This window comes from Podarcis melisellensis (assembly GCF_964234715.1).
Source record: "Podarcis melisellensis genome assembly, chromosome: 6".
In the NCBI taxonomy this organism is placed as follows: Eukaryota; Metazoa; Chordata; class Lepidosauria; order Squamata; family Lacertidae; genus Podarcis; species Podarcis melisellensis.
In genome coordinates this window covers 50,751,460-50,770,243 of record NC_138538.1, presented here as the reverse complement: position 1 = coordinate 50,770,243, position 18,784 = coordinate 50,751,460, and the positions used below count along the sequence as shown (strand labels likewise).

Genomic DNA, 18,784 nt, shown 5'->3' with positions numbered 1-18,784 from the left:
ACAGGCATGTGAAGGGGAAGCAGCAACATAATTCCTCCAGTTTTCTGGGATGCAAATTGGGGGTGTTGCAGAAAACCCGAGCAAAGGCTCCTATCTCATCCAACTAACAACTTGAGAAGCTTCAAGCAAGAAAGGAAATAAGCCTATTTAGAGGGAAACCAATTTATTTGTAGACCCACAATCAACAGTCCAAACACAAAGGTGTTATGTTCTGGGAAAGCCTTCAGAAGGCTAAAGATGTAAATGAGAGATGTCAGGTGGAGGAAGTGAGGGGAAACAGAACGGGAGAAACAGAAAACAGCTGGAGAAAAGAGGATACAGGGTGGAATAAAGAGAATTTTAAATGAAGAAGTAAAAGGTACACTCCTATGCAGACATAAAAGGGACACTGCAGCTTAATTGGTCTGCCCCATCTTTGGTTAGGACTAGTCTGGGAGATAAGTTGCACAACATTTGGGATTGTGCAGCAAAGTTAGGGGTTGGTGAATCTAGATTTCTTCATCCAAACAAGGCACAAGCAATTCCTCTAGGATTAGCGAGTAAAGAAGTAACAGGAGAGAACAAGGTGGGGAATGAACGCTCTGTGCAAACAGCAGGAGGTAACTGCCAAGAGGCCACATGAAGACGGTTGCCAGGACTATTTAAATATGAATCTAACAAACAAGCAAGCGATACAACAGTTAGATACAGCTTCCAGTGGCAGCACTGAGTACACATATGAGTCCCATTGATCTGAGCTGTTGGACAAGTGTCTGGGCACAACTGGGCTGGTATAATTGCTGGGCATCTCCTGTGCCACACCTTGGTACCAAGAACAGTGGCAGAATTTTCTGGAGAAACTCCAAAAATAAACTGCTTCCCCCAAACAGTGTTGTCTGAATCAAAACTGCTTTTATTCCCCCTGAAATACAGCAATAATTGGGGGGCCGGAGCATGTCTTACGCAGCAATAAGGCTATGCAATATCTTTGAAGACCATTTGCTAGGGAACAACTTTGGGTCAGGGTTACTGTCTTCAAACCCTGTTTGCAAGGTTCCTGGAGGCTTGTGACTGATCAATATGGGAAGCAGAATGATGGGCTGAATGGATTTTCAGTCTGGTGGATCAGGGCTTTTCTGGCAAATATGGGGTAACTGCTCCCTGTTTTCCTGCTAGACCCTCTGGAACACCTTTGGATCCGATTGATAAAAAGTGTAAATAGAAGTGCAATTTAAAAGTATATATGTAAAACTCAAGGAAGGAGTCAACTAGGCCTCCAAATCACAGTTGGGTTGCATCTCCTTTCACATGTAACATACTCCGCGGTTTTGCGCTGGGCTGACTCGCCCCCACAGCTGCTTCACTTCTTCTGCAAGAATCCCACAGTGCAGCTCTTCAAAATCCAAGCAAGGCCTCCCTTGGCAATGTGAACAAGTATTAGTGCGGTCACTGGACGAAAGTCCATTTCCCCGAGAGCTGTATGGCTCTGAACACAAGGCACAAGGAGGACAAAGGTACAAGGGAAAGGACTAGGTCAGGCTGGTGCCAATTCCCAAGAAAGAAAGAAAGAACAAGTCTCTTTGTAGACTAAGTCAGCTGACTCACAACTTTATAGTCATGGGAAATCAGGACAGCATCTTGCAGAGGATGCTCTTCCCAGTCAGAAACCTTTACGCCTCCCTTGGCTGGTCAGAATCAGAATCACAATAGGAAAATTGTCTTCCAACTGCTTAGTAGCTGTAGAGGGAAAGAGGTGTGTCCTCCATCATGTCATCCTGTAAGCAAAAAGGGGGGAAAGGGAGACCTTGTTAATTTTGCACAGGCCTGAAGGAGCAGGAGTAGGTGAAGGGCATAAAAGCAAGCAGTGTACACAGGCCCTCAGCCCATGCCTCAAGCAGTAGTAGTAGCACTAGCAGTAATTTTATTTATATGTTGCCCATCCGACTGGGTTGCCCCAGCCACTCTGGTCAGCTCCCAACAAAATATTAAAAACACAATCAAACATCAAACATTAAAAACTTCCCTGAAGTCTTCTAAAAGTCAAAGAGTTATTTATTTCCTTGACATCTGAAGGGAGGGCATTCCACATGGCGGGTGCCTCTACTGAGAAGACCCTCTGCCTGGTTCCCTGCAACCTCACCTCTCGCTATGAGGGAACTGCTAGAAGGCCCTCAGAGCTGGATCTCTGTCTCTGGGCTGAACGATGGGGGTGGAGACGCTCCTTCAGGTATACAAGTATGCACTCTATGACTTGCCCCATTCCACAGACACCCTGAAGTAACCTTCTTGCTGTTATTAGACAACTGCCGTATTTGAAAGAGATGGGCAGCCTCAGGAGAGGCAGACGGATAAGATTTATTGTGTACTGGCATCTAGGCCATGCTCCAGGTGAGATGCCCTAATGTGAAGGCCCACAGCTGGAGAGCTCATTCAACTTAAATTGGGGGGGGTCTAACCTTTGTCACTCTTACTGTGGGGTGCCATTTTATAGCCCCCCCCCCGAAATGGTACCTCCATGTGGTCTGGAGGCCCTTCATCCAATTATCACCCTTAATGATGGAGTAGAAGACACTACAGATGTTCTCTTCCCAACTCCAACTGAATCCTTCACAAAAGGTTACACTTTAATGCTACCCTAGTTAGGGTTGACGAACACTTGTGGAGCCTATATCCTTTTCAAATGCATTCTGATCATGATATTTGAAAAGTATATTTTTAAAAAACCTTAGTTTCAGAGCAGGGCACTCAAGGCAGAGGAAGGAAAGGGCCATAACTCCATGGTAGGGCATCTGTTTTGAATGCAGAATACCTCATGTTCAATCCCTGCCACCTCCTGTTGGGCTGGGAGAGACCAAAGTCTGAAACCCTGGAAAGCCATTGCCAGTTAGGGTTGAGCTAGACTGCCTTCTGCCAAGTCAGATCATTGGTTAGCTTCCTGTCTTCTAATAAGAGCCTGTGAAGTCCAGGTTAGAGGTCTGACCGAGGAGGATTAATCGAGGGCACAAACCATAGGCAAATCCTGGAGCCGCCGGAACTGCAGCTGGCCACTGCGCTGTCGGTACCGCAAGAACCCCATAAGAGCCAGGATCCCCACTGTCACGATGAAGATGAAGATGACTGCAATCACCAGAGGGTCCTCACCTATTGGGCTGGCTTCTGGTATACTAGGTAGGTCTGCAGAAAGGGGGGGGGGGAGTCAGACAGCCAAACATGGATTATTGCTCCCGGCCGAGAATGGCAATTCCATACAATTACTAGGCACTTCAAAAGTCAAAACTTGTTCTGTCGCAAAAACATTTTTATATACCTTCGTCTCCACTATATATCTAGTTCCCAAACTGCTCTCTATCCTTGTTTCTACCTGCATGGAATAAGAGCTCCTAGTGAGTACCTTCGCCATCTCCCACGTCTGTGGTAGAGGCCTTCTTCTGCACGTGGTTAGCTGGTTGCTCTGTTTCCACTGGTGGGACTCTGGGAGATGTGAGTGTGGAGGAGACAATGCCTGGTGTTAATATGGTAGTGCTAGAGGCACTCGCTGTGAGCACTCTTCCATCCCTATCAGTTGCATTTGTAGCCAAGGTGGACTCGGCACTGCTCCCCTCTGTGACAGCATCACGGTTTGCCACTGACATAGTTTCTGGTCTCCCTTCTGTAGGCCCTGAGGTGATGAGTGTGGAAGCTGTTGGCTGGGAAGAAGATGTCGGCCCTGGAGACAGAGACAAGAGAGGCACGCACAAGTGAATCAAGCAAGAATCCTGGGTCTTTGACGTGCAAGAATAAATGAAAATAACCCAGCATGATCATTTCCTCTCTATTACTACAATTCTAGCACATGGATGGAGCAGATCCAGAGTCCAGAACAAAGTATATCAAACTTGCGAAGAGATTTACATCAATGGCTGAAACACACTAGTGGATACTCATAGCCCTTTGCCATAGTTCGTCTTACAATAGCAAGCTTTCTGAGAGTGTTGTGCAGAAAATATCTGTTCTTAGATTAGTCAGTTGGCAGAATCTGGGTTTTTCAGCTGTAGAGCCTGGAAATCTTAGGGTGCAAACTGAGACAGCTAAAGTGAGTCCTAACTGATCTACACAAAATAATTAGAAGAGGGTTCTGACTGAAATCCTAGAAACCAAATCTTTAGTTCCAAACATACTTTAATTCTATCAGACAAGCCAGGGGTCAGAGATCATCCCCCCTCAAAGAATAATGGGAACTGTAGTTTGCCCCCACAGAGCTACAATTCCCAATACCCAAAAGGCAGTTCACAGGATTCTTGGGTGGTTGGGATATTCTTTAAATAGATGTGTGTACACAGCCTAGCTCTTCTTTTATCATGTGGCCCAAGGGGGCAGGGGAAGGTGAATTAGCATAGTGTACCCTATACAGGAAAAGGAAGTTCAAAGGCAAGCCCCACTGCATGGTGCATAGAGGAATCTCTTGGAGCGTTACAGCATCAGCAATCAATTGCCTGCCCAAACACATCAGAGATAGGTGCCTACAGATCAATGCCTATGTCAATATGTGTTTTGCATCCTTTGTTTCTGACGCATCAGACACAGAGTTTTCCCCTCCTCCCACTGTCAACAATGGTTCCCCGAGAGAAACTGCTCTTTATCCTGAAGCCACCAAAACCAATAAAAAGTAGTCAAAGAACAATCAGAGAAAGACTTCTGCCTTCATGGACACTAGGACTCCCAGTATGGAATGGTTCCTGCTAATCATATAGAACCCTGCAGCACATCTTGCTGTGATTTTCTCATCATTTGAAGAAAGGTGAAAATAACATTTCCTATTTTTGTTAAAATGCCATAACTCTTTAAAAAATATACTTATAAGCTTTTACACTATACAAAATAAATTTAAATTTAAATTTAATTTGCAGGCAATCATTACTTATTTAGACTCCCTTCTCCCTCTTTCTGCAGTTCCTTGTTTATATTTTAATTTACTGCATATCCAAATTATACCAATTTTTTATGCCATAACTTTTTATATATATGGAGCAAGGCATTTGCCCACGTGTTTGACTTTCTGTTCTCCATTTACTGCCTGACAACAACCCAGAATTACCTGCCTTCCATTTTATGAAAAACTGCAGGGTTTTCAAAGTGTATTGAAGTTTACATGAGGGATTGAATAAATATCCTGTGTTAACAGAACTATAATTGTAATCGAAGAGGTAATATTTATGCCTAGGTTATAGAAACATCTAATTATGATTCCAGGCACTTGGGAGTTCTACTCAGATTGTGTTCTATTCTCTCCACTCCAATTTTGGCAGGTATGGGATATGGTACTAGAGCCAAAAAACTTTGAGGTATTCCACCTAATAAAGTCAATAGAAAAGTCTACCCAAGGCTGTGCACTCACTAACCTATTTGTAGCACAGATATGTAGTGTTTCTCCATTGGGAATCATTTATGCTTGTCCTCAACATGTGGCTTTCAATCTACAGGGGTAGGTGAAAACCCTCCCCTTGATTAGGCTATTTATATGTTTTCCTCCCTGCACATGCCCCAGGTGATTGAAGAAGGAAGCAATGATTGCAGTCTTGGTGTATGCACACCCACAACATAATTGCAGGTATGTATACAACCCCCAGTGCCAGGATTGCCTACATCTTGTTTCAAATGGACACACTGTGAGGTATTGCAGAATCAATCCACAATGAGCTTTTATTTTTGGAATGAAACCAGTTTCTCAAGCAATACTTTTCAGGGAAATAAAAATATGCAGTAGATCTAGATTGTGCAAGGACTACATAGAAAAAAACGCAAGCATTCAGTCTCCTTTGATTGCAGAACAAAATGTTGTGTGTACACAACCCAAGTTGCTTGAGAATTAAGCTACATTCCATGGGAAATGGTTGACTACTACCAAGTCTTACCTTGTACCTCCTTTGGCTGAGAGGGCTCTGTAGCCATAACATTTGTACTGGAATTAACCCAGGCTGTGGTACTGATGGGTTCGGAATCATCCAGGCGGGTCTGGTTCACTTCTACCGAGTTTGTAGTTGCAGCAGGAAGGGAATGAAGGTCAGCACTACTGTTGGCAACATGCGTTGTGTTCTGTAGTCTTGCTGTGGTGCTTAAGGAGCCGTGTACAGTAGGTGCCAGAGGTTCAAGCAGGACTGAGCTACTGACATTTAACTGTGAAGCAACGGTGGCATTGCCATCCACACTTATGGCAGTAGGGGGAATTGTCCAGTTGCCAAGGCCGCCAGCCTCCGTGTGAGGGAGCACGAAGTGCGACACAGTGCCAGATTGAGCTGATGATAAATTCTGCCCATCTCCTAGTGCAGGAAAAACAAACAGAGGAAAGCTAAAATCACAGACACATGCCCAGAAGGTCAGCTGCTTCCAGCAAGGGGAAAATAAGAGGGAAAGGGAAGGAACAGAGCCTACAGGACAAATCAATTACAATTACAGGGTAGGGAGGAAACTCCTCTTCTATTAACCTCCTCCTCTAGTCGCACTGCAGCCATCCAGTTCTCTGCAGAATGGAAATAATTTTCTCCAAACCTCACCCTCTGCTCCTCAAACATACAAAGTATGACAAACCAATGTATTGGAGCTTCATACTGGAGTAGGAAAGGTACCTACGGCCACTGATGATCATTGTTGGGTAAAGAATCAGAGAGAGAAATCAGTAGAGTTACAAAGTCAAGGATTTGAAGAAGCACTATTTCCCCACCTCCAAAGATAACAATGGAGCTATGTAGACCAAAACATTCTGTGAGGGTGCTTCCTTGCAAAATACAGTGGTACCTCGGGTTAGAGACACTTCAGGTTAAAGACGCTTCAGGTTACAGACTCCGCTAACCCAGAAATAGTACCTTGGGTTAAGAACTTTGCTTCAGGATGAGAAGAGAAACTGTGCGTCGGCGGCACAGCGGCAATGGGAGTCCCCATTATCTAAAGTGGTACCTCAGGTTAAGAACAGTTTCAGGTTAAGAACGGACCTCCAGAACAAATTAAGTTCTTAACCAGAGGTACCACTGTATGAAAAAGGAGTAAAGACAAAAAATACAGTAGGCCAAGGCTGAAATCTAACACCCCTGAAAAACAAGTTTTCATGATCTCAAAGTTCAAGTCAATTTGAGAATCGCATGTCCTTTTGCAACAATCAATCATATATATTTATAGTGACCTCATTCTTTAAGTACTGATCCCGGTGTACACAAAATGGAACCATCCATGCACAAGAGAGAGATGACAGCAGGCTTGGAGGTGAACCCCCGAGTTTTCAGAAGTACAAAAAAAATCAAGGGGAGGGACTTAACTGGTGGTGGGAACAACCCAAAACAATTAGAATCAAGTATGCTTGGTAGTCATTGCTGTCTCTGCAGAAGAATCACTTCAGCGTGAATGAAGGATCTCGTACGTCCCATACAGTGTTGAAGAATCAACAGCAAACAAGACAGTTAAGTGTGGCATGGGAGGAAGTCCCACACCACTTGCTCACACAGTAAAGCACGAGTTAAAACTGGACTCCCACTCTCCACCCACAAACCACAGAATTACAGCTTCTCAATAACTCTTTACTCATTTTATTCCAGTCTTGGGTCTCTGCTGAGGCAGCTGTTCCTCTGCATTGCTGAAAGAACCCTCATGCTGGAGCACAACTGGGCTGGCTTCTTCACCCAAACTCAACACACCCCTACACAACAGGCTCAGGATAATGACATGGGGAAAACAGCATGCCCAGTCTCATCAGCATGCCAAAATGTTTGGGGAGTATGGTTTGTGCATGAGACAGCATCTATTATAAGGCAGCCCCCAATGCCTTTTGAATTTAAGCTTTTATCTACAGTCATCAGAGTTAACATAACACACCAGACTGTGACTAAACCCCCCATCCTGAGGAAGGGGAAAGGATGCTGATAGTCTTTGGCCACTGACCTGGGCTTGGTGGTGATCTACATCACAGCAGTAGCAACAGAATCCTGGTCTTGTCCTCTGTTGCCTTGCTGTTACTGAGGTACTTGGCCAGTTCTGCTTTACACATGTGGATGTCAAGGGCTTTGTGATTGTTACCCTTCTAACAACCAGCTGTTGTACCCTTCTAAAAGGCATCCAAGAAGAATTAGTACTGCCCATTAACCATCTTTATAATCACACACATACCACCTCTGGCTCATTTAGCAAATCCCATTGGATTAGTATGAGAGAAGGTGCTTTTTAATACATGTCAAGTAACTAGTTTGCTCATTTTGAACCTGCAAGGCATCCAAGTGGAGGAAATTCATTTTGTTTGTGTATGTGTGTGTTCAATTTTCATGAAACTTGTTGTTTCTTTATTCAATACACATTGAATTACATTTGTATTAATTAATTAAATAAAAATAAATATTATAACCAGTCCTATCGACCTTTGCATCTTGGCCTCCCTCAGTAGGCAATTAGACAAGAGTCCATAAGAGGACAATTTTCATCTTTCAATAACTGCCATGGCATGCATCTGGCTTGGAGGAAAAGACTGCCGGTACCCTGAGCTCAGAATACAAAGGAGTCACAAAAGGAAACAGACTTTTTCCAATTAGAACAAAGAACTCCTTCCTTTGCATTAGCATGCAGCAGTCACTTGATAAAACTTTATCATGAGCCAATAGATGCCGTGGATTTTTTAGGTGGAAATATTAATCTAGCCAGAAGCAGTTCTTTCTCCACTTCAACCACTCAAGGGTACAATATTAAGATGCCAACCCTCTCTTATCCTGACCTGTGCACATTTGCAGTCACATCACAGCATGATATAATTTGTCTCAGTGCTTTTTTTCCCTTAGAAAAATAGGTGCTGGTACTCACCATGAAGTTGTTATAGCGAGTGCCACACGTTTTAACAGCACTGATTATTCTGTCTGTGGGTTCTGCATCATTCAGTTCCTATCAACTCACATTTTTAAAAAGCTGCAGTGGCAGAAAAGACAACTCTGACAAAGATGTGAACAGTTCCACAAGACTTAGAATCCTGCAGAGCTTTAAGTGGATGTTCTCATACTTGGAGATGGGCATTCTGCCTCTCACAAAATGCTCACTTCTGTTCTGGACTGCTTCTTTTTCGGCTCCTGCAGCTAAATGCCACATCCCACCTTCCCCTCAACACTATCTTTTGGGGGGGCTGTGTTAAGGGGAATGGAGAAGTTGTAGTCCCAAAACACCAGGTTGGCATAGGCTGTTATAAAAAGTAACACCAAAGTAGCATGCCAGAATAAAGCAAGCATGTATAGTAAATATGTCTCATACACAGTCCCCTTTTTATTGTAGCTGCAGGATGTGAAAGAGATTAAACATTCAACCTTACATTTCTACAGTCCTTTGCCTACCTGAGTCTTTATGGTCTCACACCAACCTGGGGAACTGAGAAACAATTTTGCTAATTTTGAGCCTTAAAACTGGGGTACAGCCAACTCATGCAATATGCAGCAGATGGAAGCAGAGCCAGGCTCTGGGTAAAGGCCACCTCTTCCTGTCAAGCATAACTAATCATTATGTGATAGATTAAGCCTTTAGTAATGAAAAAAAGAATCATAAAAAGTGGTAACCTTAAAGACTGCAGACAGTAAACCTCATTTGTACTATTTATGTGTTCACACCCAGAAGCTTCCAGTTCCAGGGGACCAACACTTGTTTACTATTCTGGGTGTTCTAAGTGCTTCCAGTGAACCACAGAATCTGGCTAAGGGTGGCACTACCTGTTGCAAGAAACATCTCTGAAAACAGCAGCCCCATGTTGAAACCCAACTTGCAACATGTGATATTTTAATGTTCTGGGTTACGTTCTGGGGAACCTCACATTTAAGTGAAATTGTGTATACTTGAAACACTTCTGAAAAAACCTGCAAACACCCCAGTCATTGTAAAACCTACCCTTTCTGTCTAATTAAGGTCCATTGGGACATTTACAAAGATGCAAGAATCAGAGGCTAAAGGAAAGAAAGCTGATTACAGAAAATATTCATTCATGCAAATCAATAAACACAAAGGTCTAGATCACTGCAATTGTCATTATGGTGCTTCCACATAAACAGGCTAGCTAGTGATCAATACTCTAAATCAGAGCACCTGTCACTCTCACAAGGTACATGCCCATGGGAGTAATATTTCATCCTATTGCTGCTAATCTACATAGATGTAAGATACGCAGTGGTGCCCTGGTTTGAGAGCAGCCCTGTTTACGAACTATTTGGTTTACGAACTCCGCAAAACCGGAAGTAGTGTCCTGGTTTGTGAACTTTACCTCGGCCTAAGAACGGAATCTGCGCCTTGGTTTAAGTATGGTTTTGGTACCACTGTAATAGAAAACTATGCTTTGTTATTACATGAATGGACCAGGACAAGTCTCAGGCTCATGTGCTCCTCACTCTCCTTTCACAGGAGGAGAAAATTGGCAGCTTTCCCTTCCAACTTTTATACAAACCACAGTTCCAAGTTCAGACATGATGTGGAACTGTGGTTTGTTTAAAATTAGAAGCAGGCGCTTCTAATTTCTTTACTGCCACAAAACAAAACAAAAAAGCTGGGAGGAGAAAGTACATAAAGCTCACCACAACTTGTTCTTGTAACAGGAAACCATGGTTTCCTGTTATGTCTGAACCAGACCTAAAAAGACATATTTACCTTCACAGCAATGTAATCATGTTCAATCTAAACATCTCCTTCCTGTTTACTGGCTACTGTCACCCAATTGATCAATATGCAGAAGAATCTTACTTTGAGCTACGGGTCAAGCACGGCCTTTCTTCAACTACAGAACAGTGCAGTTAGATTACTCATCTAATCTCACCCATAATGAGCATGCTGCACGCGAAATTTCCCTCAGAGACTCTCTGGTCATTGGAAAAGGTTGTCCTTTAATCTGTTTCTACACATAGTAGTCTGTTATAGAACACACTGCAAAGTACATACAGGAGATGAGCTTGTATTCTGTCATAAGGCCCAGACAGAAAGCTGGTCAAGCAAGGAACATAGACCTAGGGATTGAAACTAGGGCCGCAAATCCCAGCTGAAATAAATTCAAGACCTGTGAGAAGTCTTTTGTTTTTGTTTGTTATTTGTGGTGCCACCACTTAAACACGTGCAATTCTAGGTGAGCTGATTAGCTGGCTGCTTATTGTGCACTCTGAAAAGCTTATATCACTGGTACAGCCTGCCCACAACCTTCTGTTTGAAGCCATCAAGGTGGAAGTCACCTTGGAAGCTGAGGCAGCCTGGACAAGCATCAATCTCTTTCTGAGTTAAAGTACCATACCTGCTACCAATAATGCCCCACCCTGCACCTGCTGCCTCTGTCACTGCTGAGAGTCATTCTGCTGCTATTACTACCTCTGTTGCTCACCCAACTTTCTGCCATTCTAAGTCTGTTTGGAAAAGCAAACCAGGACCTTTTGAACTAGATTTCCTTTCCTACAATGACACCTGGAAAGGCCCCAGAGCTCTGGGTGGCAATGGGAAGCTCTGCGGCAGAAACAAGGCCTTCTTTTCGCAATGGAGTCATCATCACTGATGAAACCAGGGGTGGTGAGGGAGATCTGATCCCTTATATGTTTGTGTGACAAGTGACTAATAAGTTAATAAATGGTGATGATGATCAGTCCTTTTTTCCCCAGGGGGTACTCAGGCGTACGCAGTGCTGGCAGCTCCTTTTTTGTTGTTAAAAAGTGTGGCACTTATTGTAACAACTTCATGGTGAATACTGTTCCCCTATTTTTCTAGGGGGGGAAAGCACTGATGATGATGGATTTTGAGAAGGTTTTAAGAAGATCCTGCTGGATGATCCATCTAGCCCAGGGGTAGGCAACCTAAGGCCTGGGGGCCAGATGTGGCCCAATCACCTTCTCAATCCAGCCAGCGGACGGTCCGGGAATCACCGTGTTTTTATATGGGTAGAATGTGTGCTTTTATTTCAAATGCATCTCTGGGTTATATGTGGGGCATAGGAATTCGTTCATTTTTTCTTCTTCAAAATATAGTCCGGCCCACCACATGGTCTGAGGGACGGTGGACCAGCCCATGGCTGAAAAAGGTTGCTGACCCCTGATCTAGCCCATCATCGTGTCTTCATAGTAGCCAACCAGATACCTTCTGGGAAGCATACAAGCAGAACTGAGCTCAACAGCACCCTCCGCTCCTGCAGTTCCCTGCAAGTGCTATTCAGAAGCATTCTGCCTTCAACAGCAGAGGTAAAACATAGCCGATGTGGTTTGTAGCTATGATAGCCTTATCCTCAATGAATTTGTTTAATCCTCTTTTAACGCCGAGTTGCGGGTCATCCCTCCTTCTTGAGAAGCCTGTATGGCTGATTGTCTGCCGATTTCCTTGGGATCATGCCTCATTGGAACCTACTTCTGAGTAAACTTATTCAACAGTAAGTGCCTTTTATTATTTCAATGGGGCTTTTGCCCAAGGAAATCAACAGAAAACAATTGCAGCCTTGTAAAAATATGTGCATGTGCAAATTTGATTGATTGAAAATTCAAGCTGAAACCCACTTGATTAAAAAGCATACGCACTCTCACACATGACACCCAAGGAGAGTTCATAATATTGGTTTACTTGATTAATCAAAACAATTATTCTTTTTACTTAAAAAAAAAACCTTAAAAAATGTAAAGAGTGGAAGCCAAAGCTGAAACGCATATTCTGGCCATGGACTCTTAGTGAACATAGACAACAAGGCACTGCTTAGAAAACACCTTCTTTTTTAAAACACAGATAGGAAATTGTGACTCACAATAGAAAATAACTTTGTCTACCTTAACAATATACAGTGCTACCTCGGGTTAAGAACTTAATTAGTTCTGGAGGTTCGTTCTTAACCTGAAACCGTTCTTAACCTGAAGCACCACTTTAGCTAATGGGGCCTCCCGCTGCCACTGCGCCGCTGGAGCACGATTTCTGTTCTCATCCTGAAGCAAAGTTTTTAATCCGAGGTAGTATATCTGCGTTAGCGGAGTCTGTAACCTGAAGCGTATGTAACCCGAGGTACCACTGTATAGTCCACCCTCCCATGGAGGACAATTTTAATACCTAGGTTTTATGTAGCACTTTTAGACTGTTAGAAGTGCTCCATCTACATTATCTTAGTAATCTATGGGCCAGAGATGAGAGATATTAGTCTATCTCAAAGGGCAGGAGAGGAGAGTGCTGTTGCTCTCAGGCACAAATTGAGGGCTTCCCAGAAGCAGCTCACTGGCCACTGCGAGAACAAGATGGGACACTGGCCTGATCCAGCAAGCTCCTCTTATATTCTTAAGATAAAGCTTGGGGAATAACTGTGTATGCCTCCTTCAGCTGATTATATGAAGGATGGGATACAAATGTAATAAATAACTAATCCATATAATAGCATTGTGTAGGTCAGTATTACTATACCCTGTGCTTTTCTCTGGTGGGACACAGGGGTACGCATACACCTAAACATTTTGTGAATCTTTGTACTTTTGTCCATTTACTATACTTATTCTTTCCAATTTGAACTATAAAATGGTTATTTTCTTGAGTCAAAATGAAAGTACCCCTAAACATTTTTTTTAGAAGAAAAAGAAACTGAATATACCTATATAGCAGATGGTGGATATGAGAACAAGATACAGTAGCTTGTGTAAGGAGGATACAGTGGTTAAATTACCAAGGTGAACAAGGCACTTTCTGTCTTCCAGCTTAGACTTTTAACCAATAGTAAATAGTAATATGCTGCCTATCAAACCTATATCCCAATTTTTCTCTGAGGAGTGAAATTTTGCATACAATTCCATCCTGGTTTAGGTAGATGATCAAAGGCAGACAATAATAAACTTCTGTACTCTTTGTACACAGGATGTATTGCAATAACAAGCTCCAATACTAATTGACTATTCCCCACCGCACCCCACCCCCACGCAAAAACATCTAACACACACCAGAGCTTTGTATCCCACACCTTTGGGGAAATAGCTTGGTTGCTTGCCAAGGTGCGTCAGAATGCTGAATGCTCTCATTCATTCCACAGCATGTGTTTATATCCAAAGGCAGAGTACATGGATCCAACTCATTTACTGCAAGCAGGGATATGACACTTAAACATAGATGTGTGACCTGGATATGAAATATCAAACTCTGGCAAACTGCAGCCTAGAACTGTCCCTTTTCAGCAACAGTCTACAGGTTCTATTAAGAGCACGGGCCATTTGTGTGTTTCTTTAAATTATATAAAAATTGAATCCCCATGTACATCCTCACTAGCACTCCAGAGGTGCAGAGAATATCGACTAGAAGCCCTTCACTGCTACTTGGCCTGTAATCATCCACCACTCACTTAAGAGTAAGCCGTACTGAATTCAGTGAAACTGATTTAGGATTGTGCTGTACACAGATTTAAACCACAGACACAAACACAGAACACTGGCCCCAGAAGTGCTTTGCGAAAATGGAGCAACTCTCAGCTGCCACCCCACCAACATGTTCTGTTTAACATGACAGAACCTTTACCAAAAAGGGTTTTCAAGGTTTTGGGGTCCACGGCTCCCTTGACCTACTGCAGGAGCCCAGTTATGTCACCCCTTGCCTGCAGAGCCGGCAGCCTTTTCAAACACCCTCCCTTGTGGAGTGTTCCCTCAACCTGCTCTCCCCTCTCCTTCCTGCCACCCCTCTTGCTGCCACCCCTCCTCTGAGCTGCCCACCCTGCCCCAAAGAGAGGTGCCTCCTCACACTGCCCCACAGGGGCCTGGGAAGCACTCCCTGGCCAGCCCCAGAGGCACCATTCATCTGGGGAGTTTGTAGCCAGGGCTACTGCAACAAACTGCTGTGCAAGCCTTTGGAAGGCACAGAAGCAAGAGGGCTTCAGAGGAGGAAGGGAAGGAAGGAAAGAGGGCCAGAGGCCAGTGTTGTCCGTGGCACCCCTGGGTGCCATGGCACACCAGTTGAAAACTACTGTAATAAGAGATAGCCTTACTTTGTTTCCCAAATTCTCCGACCGCAACAGAGCAGCAGCCTGCTCCAGATACTTGCACCTGAGGCTTTGGAAGTGGCTGACACTCATCACATTTCCCTACATTCAATTGTCTCTTCCTCTGTTGCACAAGGCCCCTTGGATTGAACGTGTCCCATTTCATTTCCAAAGCTGCAAGAGCAACTAAGGCAGCGTTGGGGTGGGAGTGGGAAGAGAGGAGGAGACAGACACTGCCCATGTTGGCTGTGTTACACACTACTCCCAGTGTATCTGTGACCTCAGGGCAATAGAGCAGGGCCTGGAACTGTGACAAACTAAGCTTTATGCTTCTCTGCAAATCAGGGCTCCGCTGAAGACGTGCATGTACAGAAGACAAGCAAACATAACTACTACCCAGACACAGCCAGAGGCATTCAGGAGACAAAGCCAAAATTCACAGACCAAAAAATAAAATAAAAACTTTCAGGAGGAGTTTTATATTTTTGAAAGTCATTTGAAGGAAGTGGGTTTCTTCATTTAGCTGGGAAAGGCACTACTGAACAAGACGAGTTCCTGATTGGTTAGCTGAGACTGAGCTGGCAGGCAAATTTGAACTCCTGCCACAGGGAGTCCTAAGCAATTCCGGAGACAGCCATTCCAACGGCTCAGGAACAGAACTTAAAAACACTTAAAATATCTAAGCATCTTCAGCCCACTCACTTTTTAAAAGAGAAACTACTTGGGCCTATCTTAGTTCTAACTCAGAAATTGTCTGAACCACCTCTTGGATTTGCTATCTCAAGAAGGCTCTGCAAGGGGAGCAGAATTTCAGCAGAACGCACAGCTTGCGTTTATTTTCCCCTTCCAGAATTAGAACAAGAAGGAGACTTGTAACAAATAACTCTTTGACTGGTTCCCTTTATTGCTCCCAAAGTGGATTTGTCTGGTAAAATTTGTTGCAACTTTGGCCGCATTTAGATGCAACCTTAAACCATAATTTAGCACTCAGGCTTGCATGCTCCCTCACCCCATGCAGCTGGGATGATGATTTGACCACAATTTACCCAGAGTCTCTGCTCACCATTGTTTTAGATCTGTGGTTTAAATTATGGTCAGTTTTAACAAACCAGCTTCATAGCCCACCATTTGAAGCTAACTTGTTTTGAAACGGGAGGTAATTCGTGATAGTCCACAACCACCAGTTCAGATGCAGTGACCATAGGTTGTAGCTCAGTGTACAGTCATAGCTCAGTGGTAGAGCATATGTTTTTCAGCCAGAAGGACTCAGCTTTCATCCCCAGCATTTCCAGATAGGGCTGGGACTCCTGGAGAGCTGTTTCAAGCCAATACCGAGCTAAATGGACCTATGGTCTAACAAAGCATATTAAAGCATCTTCCTAAGTTCTTAATGACAAGCTGATATTCTGGGAAACTGAAAGTAAATGCTGCCCAAATCCTCCTCCTGACTATGCAGGTGGTGGAAAGTGTACAAGCCAGAGGCCAGTTGTGCCACAGTGCCAAGCCATGGTTTAGTGTTATATTCAAATACAGCTTCTCAGGTTTGGGAGCAGAGTGAGCATGAAGACAGCAAGCCTTGCAAATAAGTCTGCTACACTGACTGATCCACCAAAACAGTTCATGGCGCACCTGCCCTCACATGCCCATGTCAGTTATTTGTGGTACATACATTCTGCAAGAAAAATATGGCTGATTATCTTCCCATTTACCAACCCCCACAAACTTTTCAGGAGGCTCTTTAAATCAGACCCCTGCTTTGATTTGGGCAGACCCAGATATAAAAACAAGCAGCTCTGACAGTTATTTCTAGTGCATGTCTGAATCCTGGAGTTTGATCTAGTTTCCTGAAAAGTTACATCAATCACACTGGGCAGAAAGCGACTAAAGATTTCCCCAACACCATCTAAGAACTTCTGAAACATCATTGTCTTAGTGTGGTCCTGGACTTCTGCCCCAGCATCCTGCCCTAACAGCACCACTGTCCCACCCACCAGGAGGTGAGGAAACGTCATAGTTTCAGACTTGTCTGCAACCAGCAAACAAACAACAGAAAGGCCTAATTTGTTATTGACTTTCAGGCGGAATTTAGCATTTCTGTTTACCCAGGCATCTGATGGCTGAAATGCAATGTTCCTGGCAACCTTGAGATGTGTTTGCCACCCTGGGCTCTTTGGGGAGGAAGGATGGGATACAGATTGAATGACTAAATAAATAACTAGTCAGGGAGAAACTGTGAGGGAATCAAGGATAGGGGGGAAAAGCACAGCAGAAGGAGCCTCCATCAAACATAAGGAGGGTGTGAAAACTAGATCCATCCAAACAAGAACTTCATTTGAGCTCAGACCCAGTAATGTTTCTGAACGCTGAATTTCGAAATGGGAAGCAGAACTACTCACAAAAGACGAGACTACAAGCATATGCAGAGTGCATTTTCCTGATTGCTCTCTCTCTCGGCCAAGCACCTTCTTCAGGGCTTCGAAATTCCAGATCAGTCGAGGATAAGGGTTCTAAAATGCCTTAAACCCCGGACATTCTCATTTTATAAACCAACAATCACAACCGCTTGCAAGAACCGACGGCGGAACTCCGGGAAATGGGGGTCCCGCCGCAAGGAAGGACACCATCTGGGCAGACACTACTGCGCCTCAAGCTCACAAGTTTCCAGACAGATATAGAAAGTTCTTGCGCTCTAAGGGGGCGGGGAAAACCCACCTTGGTGTCCAGAGTGGGAACGAAGCTACAGAGTCAGTCCCTTAGGATAGTAGCACGCAGGGAGCAGTACTGTCTGCTAGGCTGCGGAAAATCTAGGGCGATCACATGAAAAAGCCAAACCATCAGACGCGGTAATAAAACTGGGTTATTAGCAAACACAGGGAGTCCTGGCTCCTCTGAGAGACTTATAGGATGCCACCCAAGCGCGCGCCCTCTAGAGGATCTCAATAACCCATTAAGGATCAGGACACTTTCCCGCAAGAGCGCTGGATTCCAGAGTCCCACCTAGGACGAAAAGAAGCGGTCGGAGACTCTTTTACCTGGCAGCGGCAGGAAGGTTCCAGCGAGGAGGCAGCAAACGGCGGAGAAGCTGTAGGGGGAGCGGCGCGCTGTTGCCTCCATGCCGGGCTGATTCCGGGTGGATTTGGCTGGCAGCGGCGAGCGAACCAGCAGAGAAAGCGCTAAATTTCTATGAAGAGTCCCAGGCACAGTTGCGTCTCCAGAGCTGGAAATGAGTCCGTGCCACGTGGTTCATTCACAAGCCCACGCGCGGCCTGGGCGTGTCAGATGCGCCCCCCGCCCTCGCTCCCTACGAGGCCGGCGGGATCCTGGGTTCATCTCTTCCGCCTCCCCGGCGTAGCCCCACCAGGCGCAACCCGCCTCGTGAGTTGAAGTAAGACGTGTGGATCCTCCCCCGCCGACTGGCCGGAGTGGTTTCTATTGGATGGAAAGCCTGTGGCTGTTGGGTTTTGTCTACAGTATTTCCTAGCGCAAAGTCTGTGCTATTTCAGTTTGTGGGCGCTGCAAAGTCATCGGCGTGCGCCCACGGGTGCGCTCCCACCCCACTGAAGGGCCAAACGGGGCCTTCGCCTTCCACCCCGTAGCGGGAGGGCGAAGGTAGCTGCCTTGAACGCTCTATATTTAACACAAATCCTCATCCATCCAATTCAAGGTTAAATCATGGGATTCTGCGAGGGTGAGTCAGGACTTCGCGATGTATATTTCAAGCTTATTTTTGGTCAACAAAATTGTTCTAGCTGTAGCTGGAACAATGGCCCAGTTCAGGCGTTTAGGGTATGTGCCAGCTTGAAGTGATATTGGCATGTGGACAGGCATGTGCACTCCCATGCCCTCTGTTATGTTCATTCTAACAAGAATTGATTG

At 44.6% G+C, this 18,784-nt stretch overlaps 1 protein-coding gene across 2 annotated transcripts; it reads right to left on the bottom strand.

Annotated features, from left to right (window-relative positions):
- Positions 1-146: 146 nt before the first annotated feature.
- On the bottom strand, positions 147-18,446 carry LOC309372412 (uncharacterized protein). 2 transcript variants are annotated; one of them, XM_081915998.1, is made up of 5 exons: positions 17,941-18,446; positions 5,871-6,275; positions 3,371-3,685; positions 2,987-3,153; positions 147-1,754 (listed from the first exon to the last, which is right to left on the bottom strand). In XM_081915998.1, exons 1-5 carry the CDS (start codon positions 18,020-18,022, stop codon positions 1,710-1,712), a joined length of 1,014 nt encoding a protein of 337 aa, XP_081772124.1. In that variant the 5' UTR covers positions 18,023-18,446; the 3' UTR covers positions 147-1,709. The 2 variants fall into 2 exon arrangements, with proteins under 2 accessions (XP_081772124.1, XP_081772123.1); XM_081915997.1 differs by lacking the exon at positions 17,941-18,446 and adding an exon at positions 14,915-15,164.
- Between the last annotated feature and the right edge of the window lie 338 nt (positions 18,447-18,784).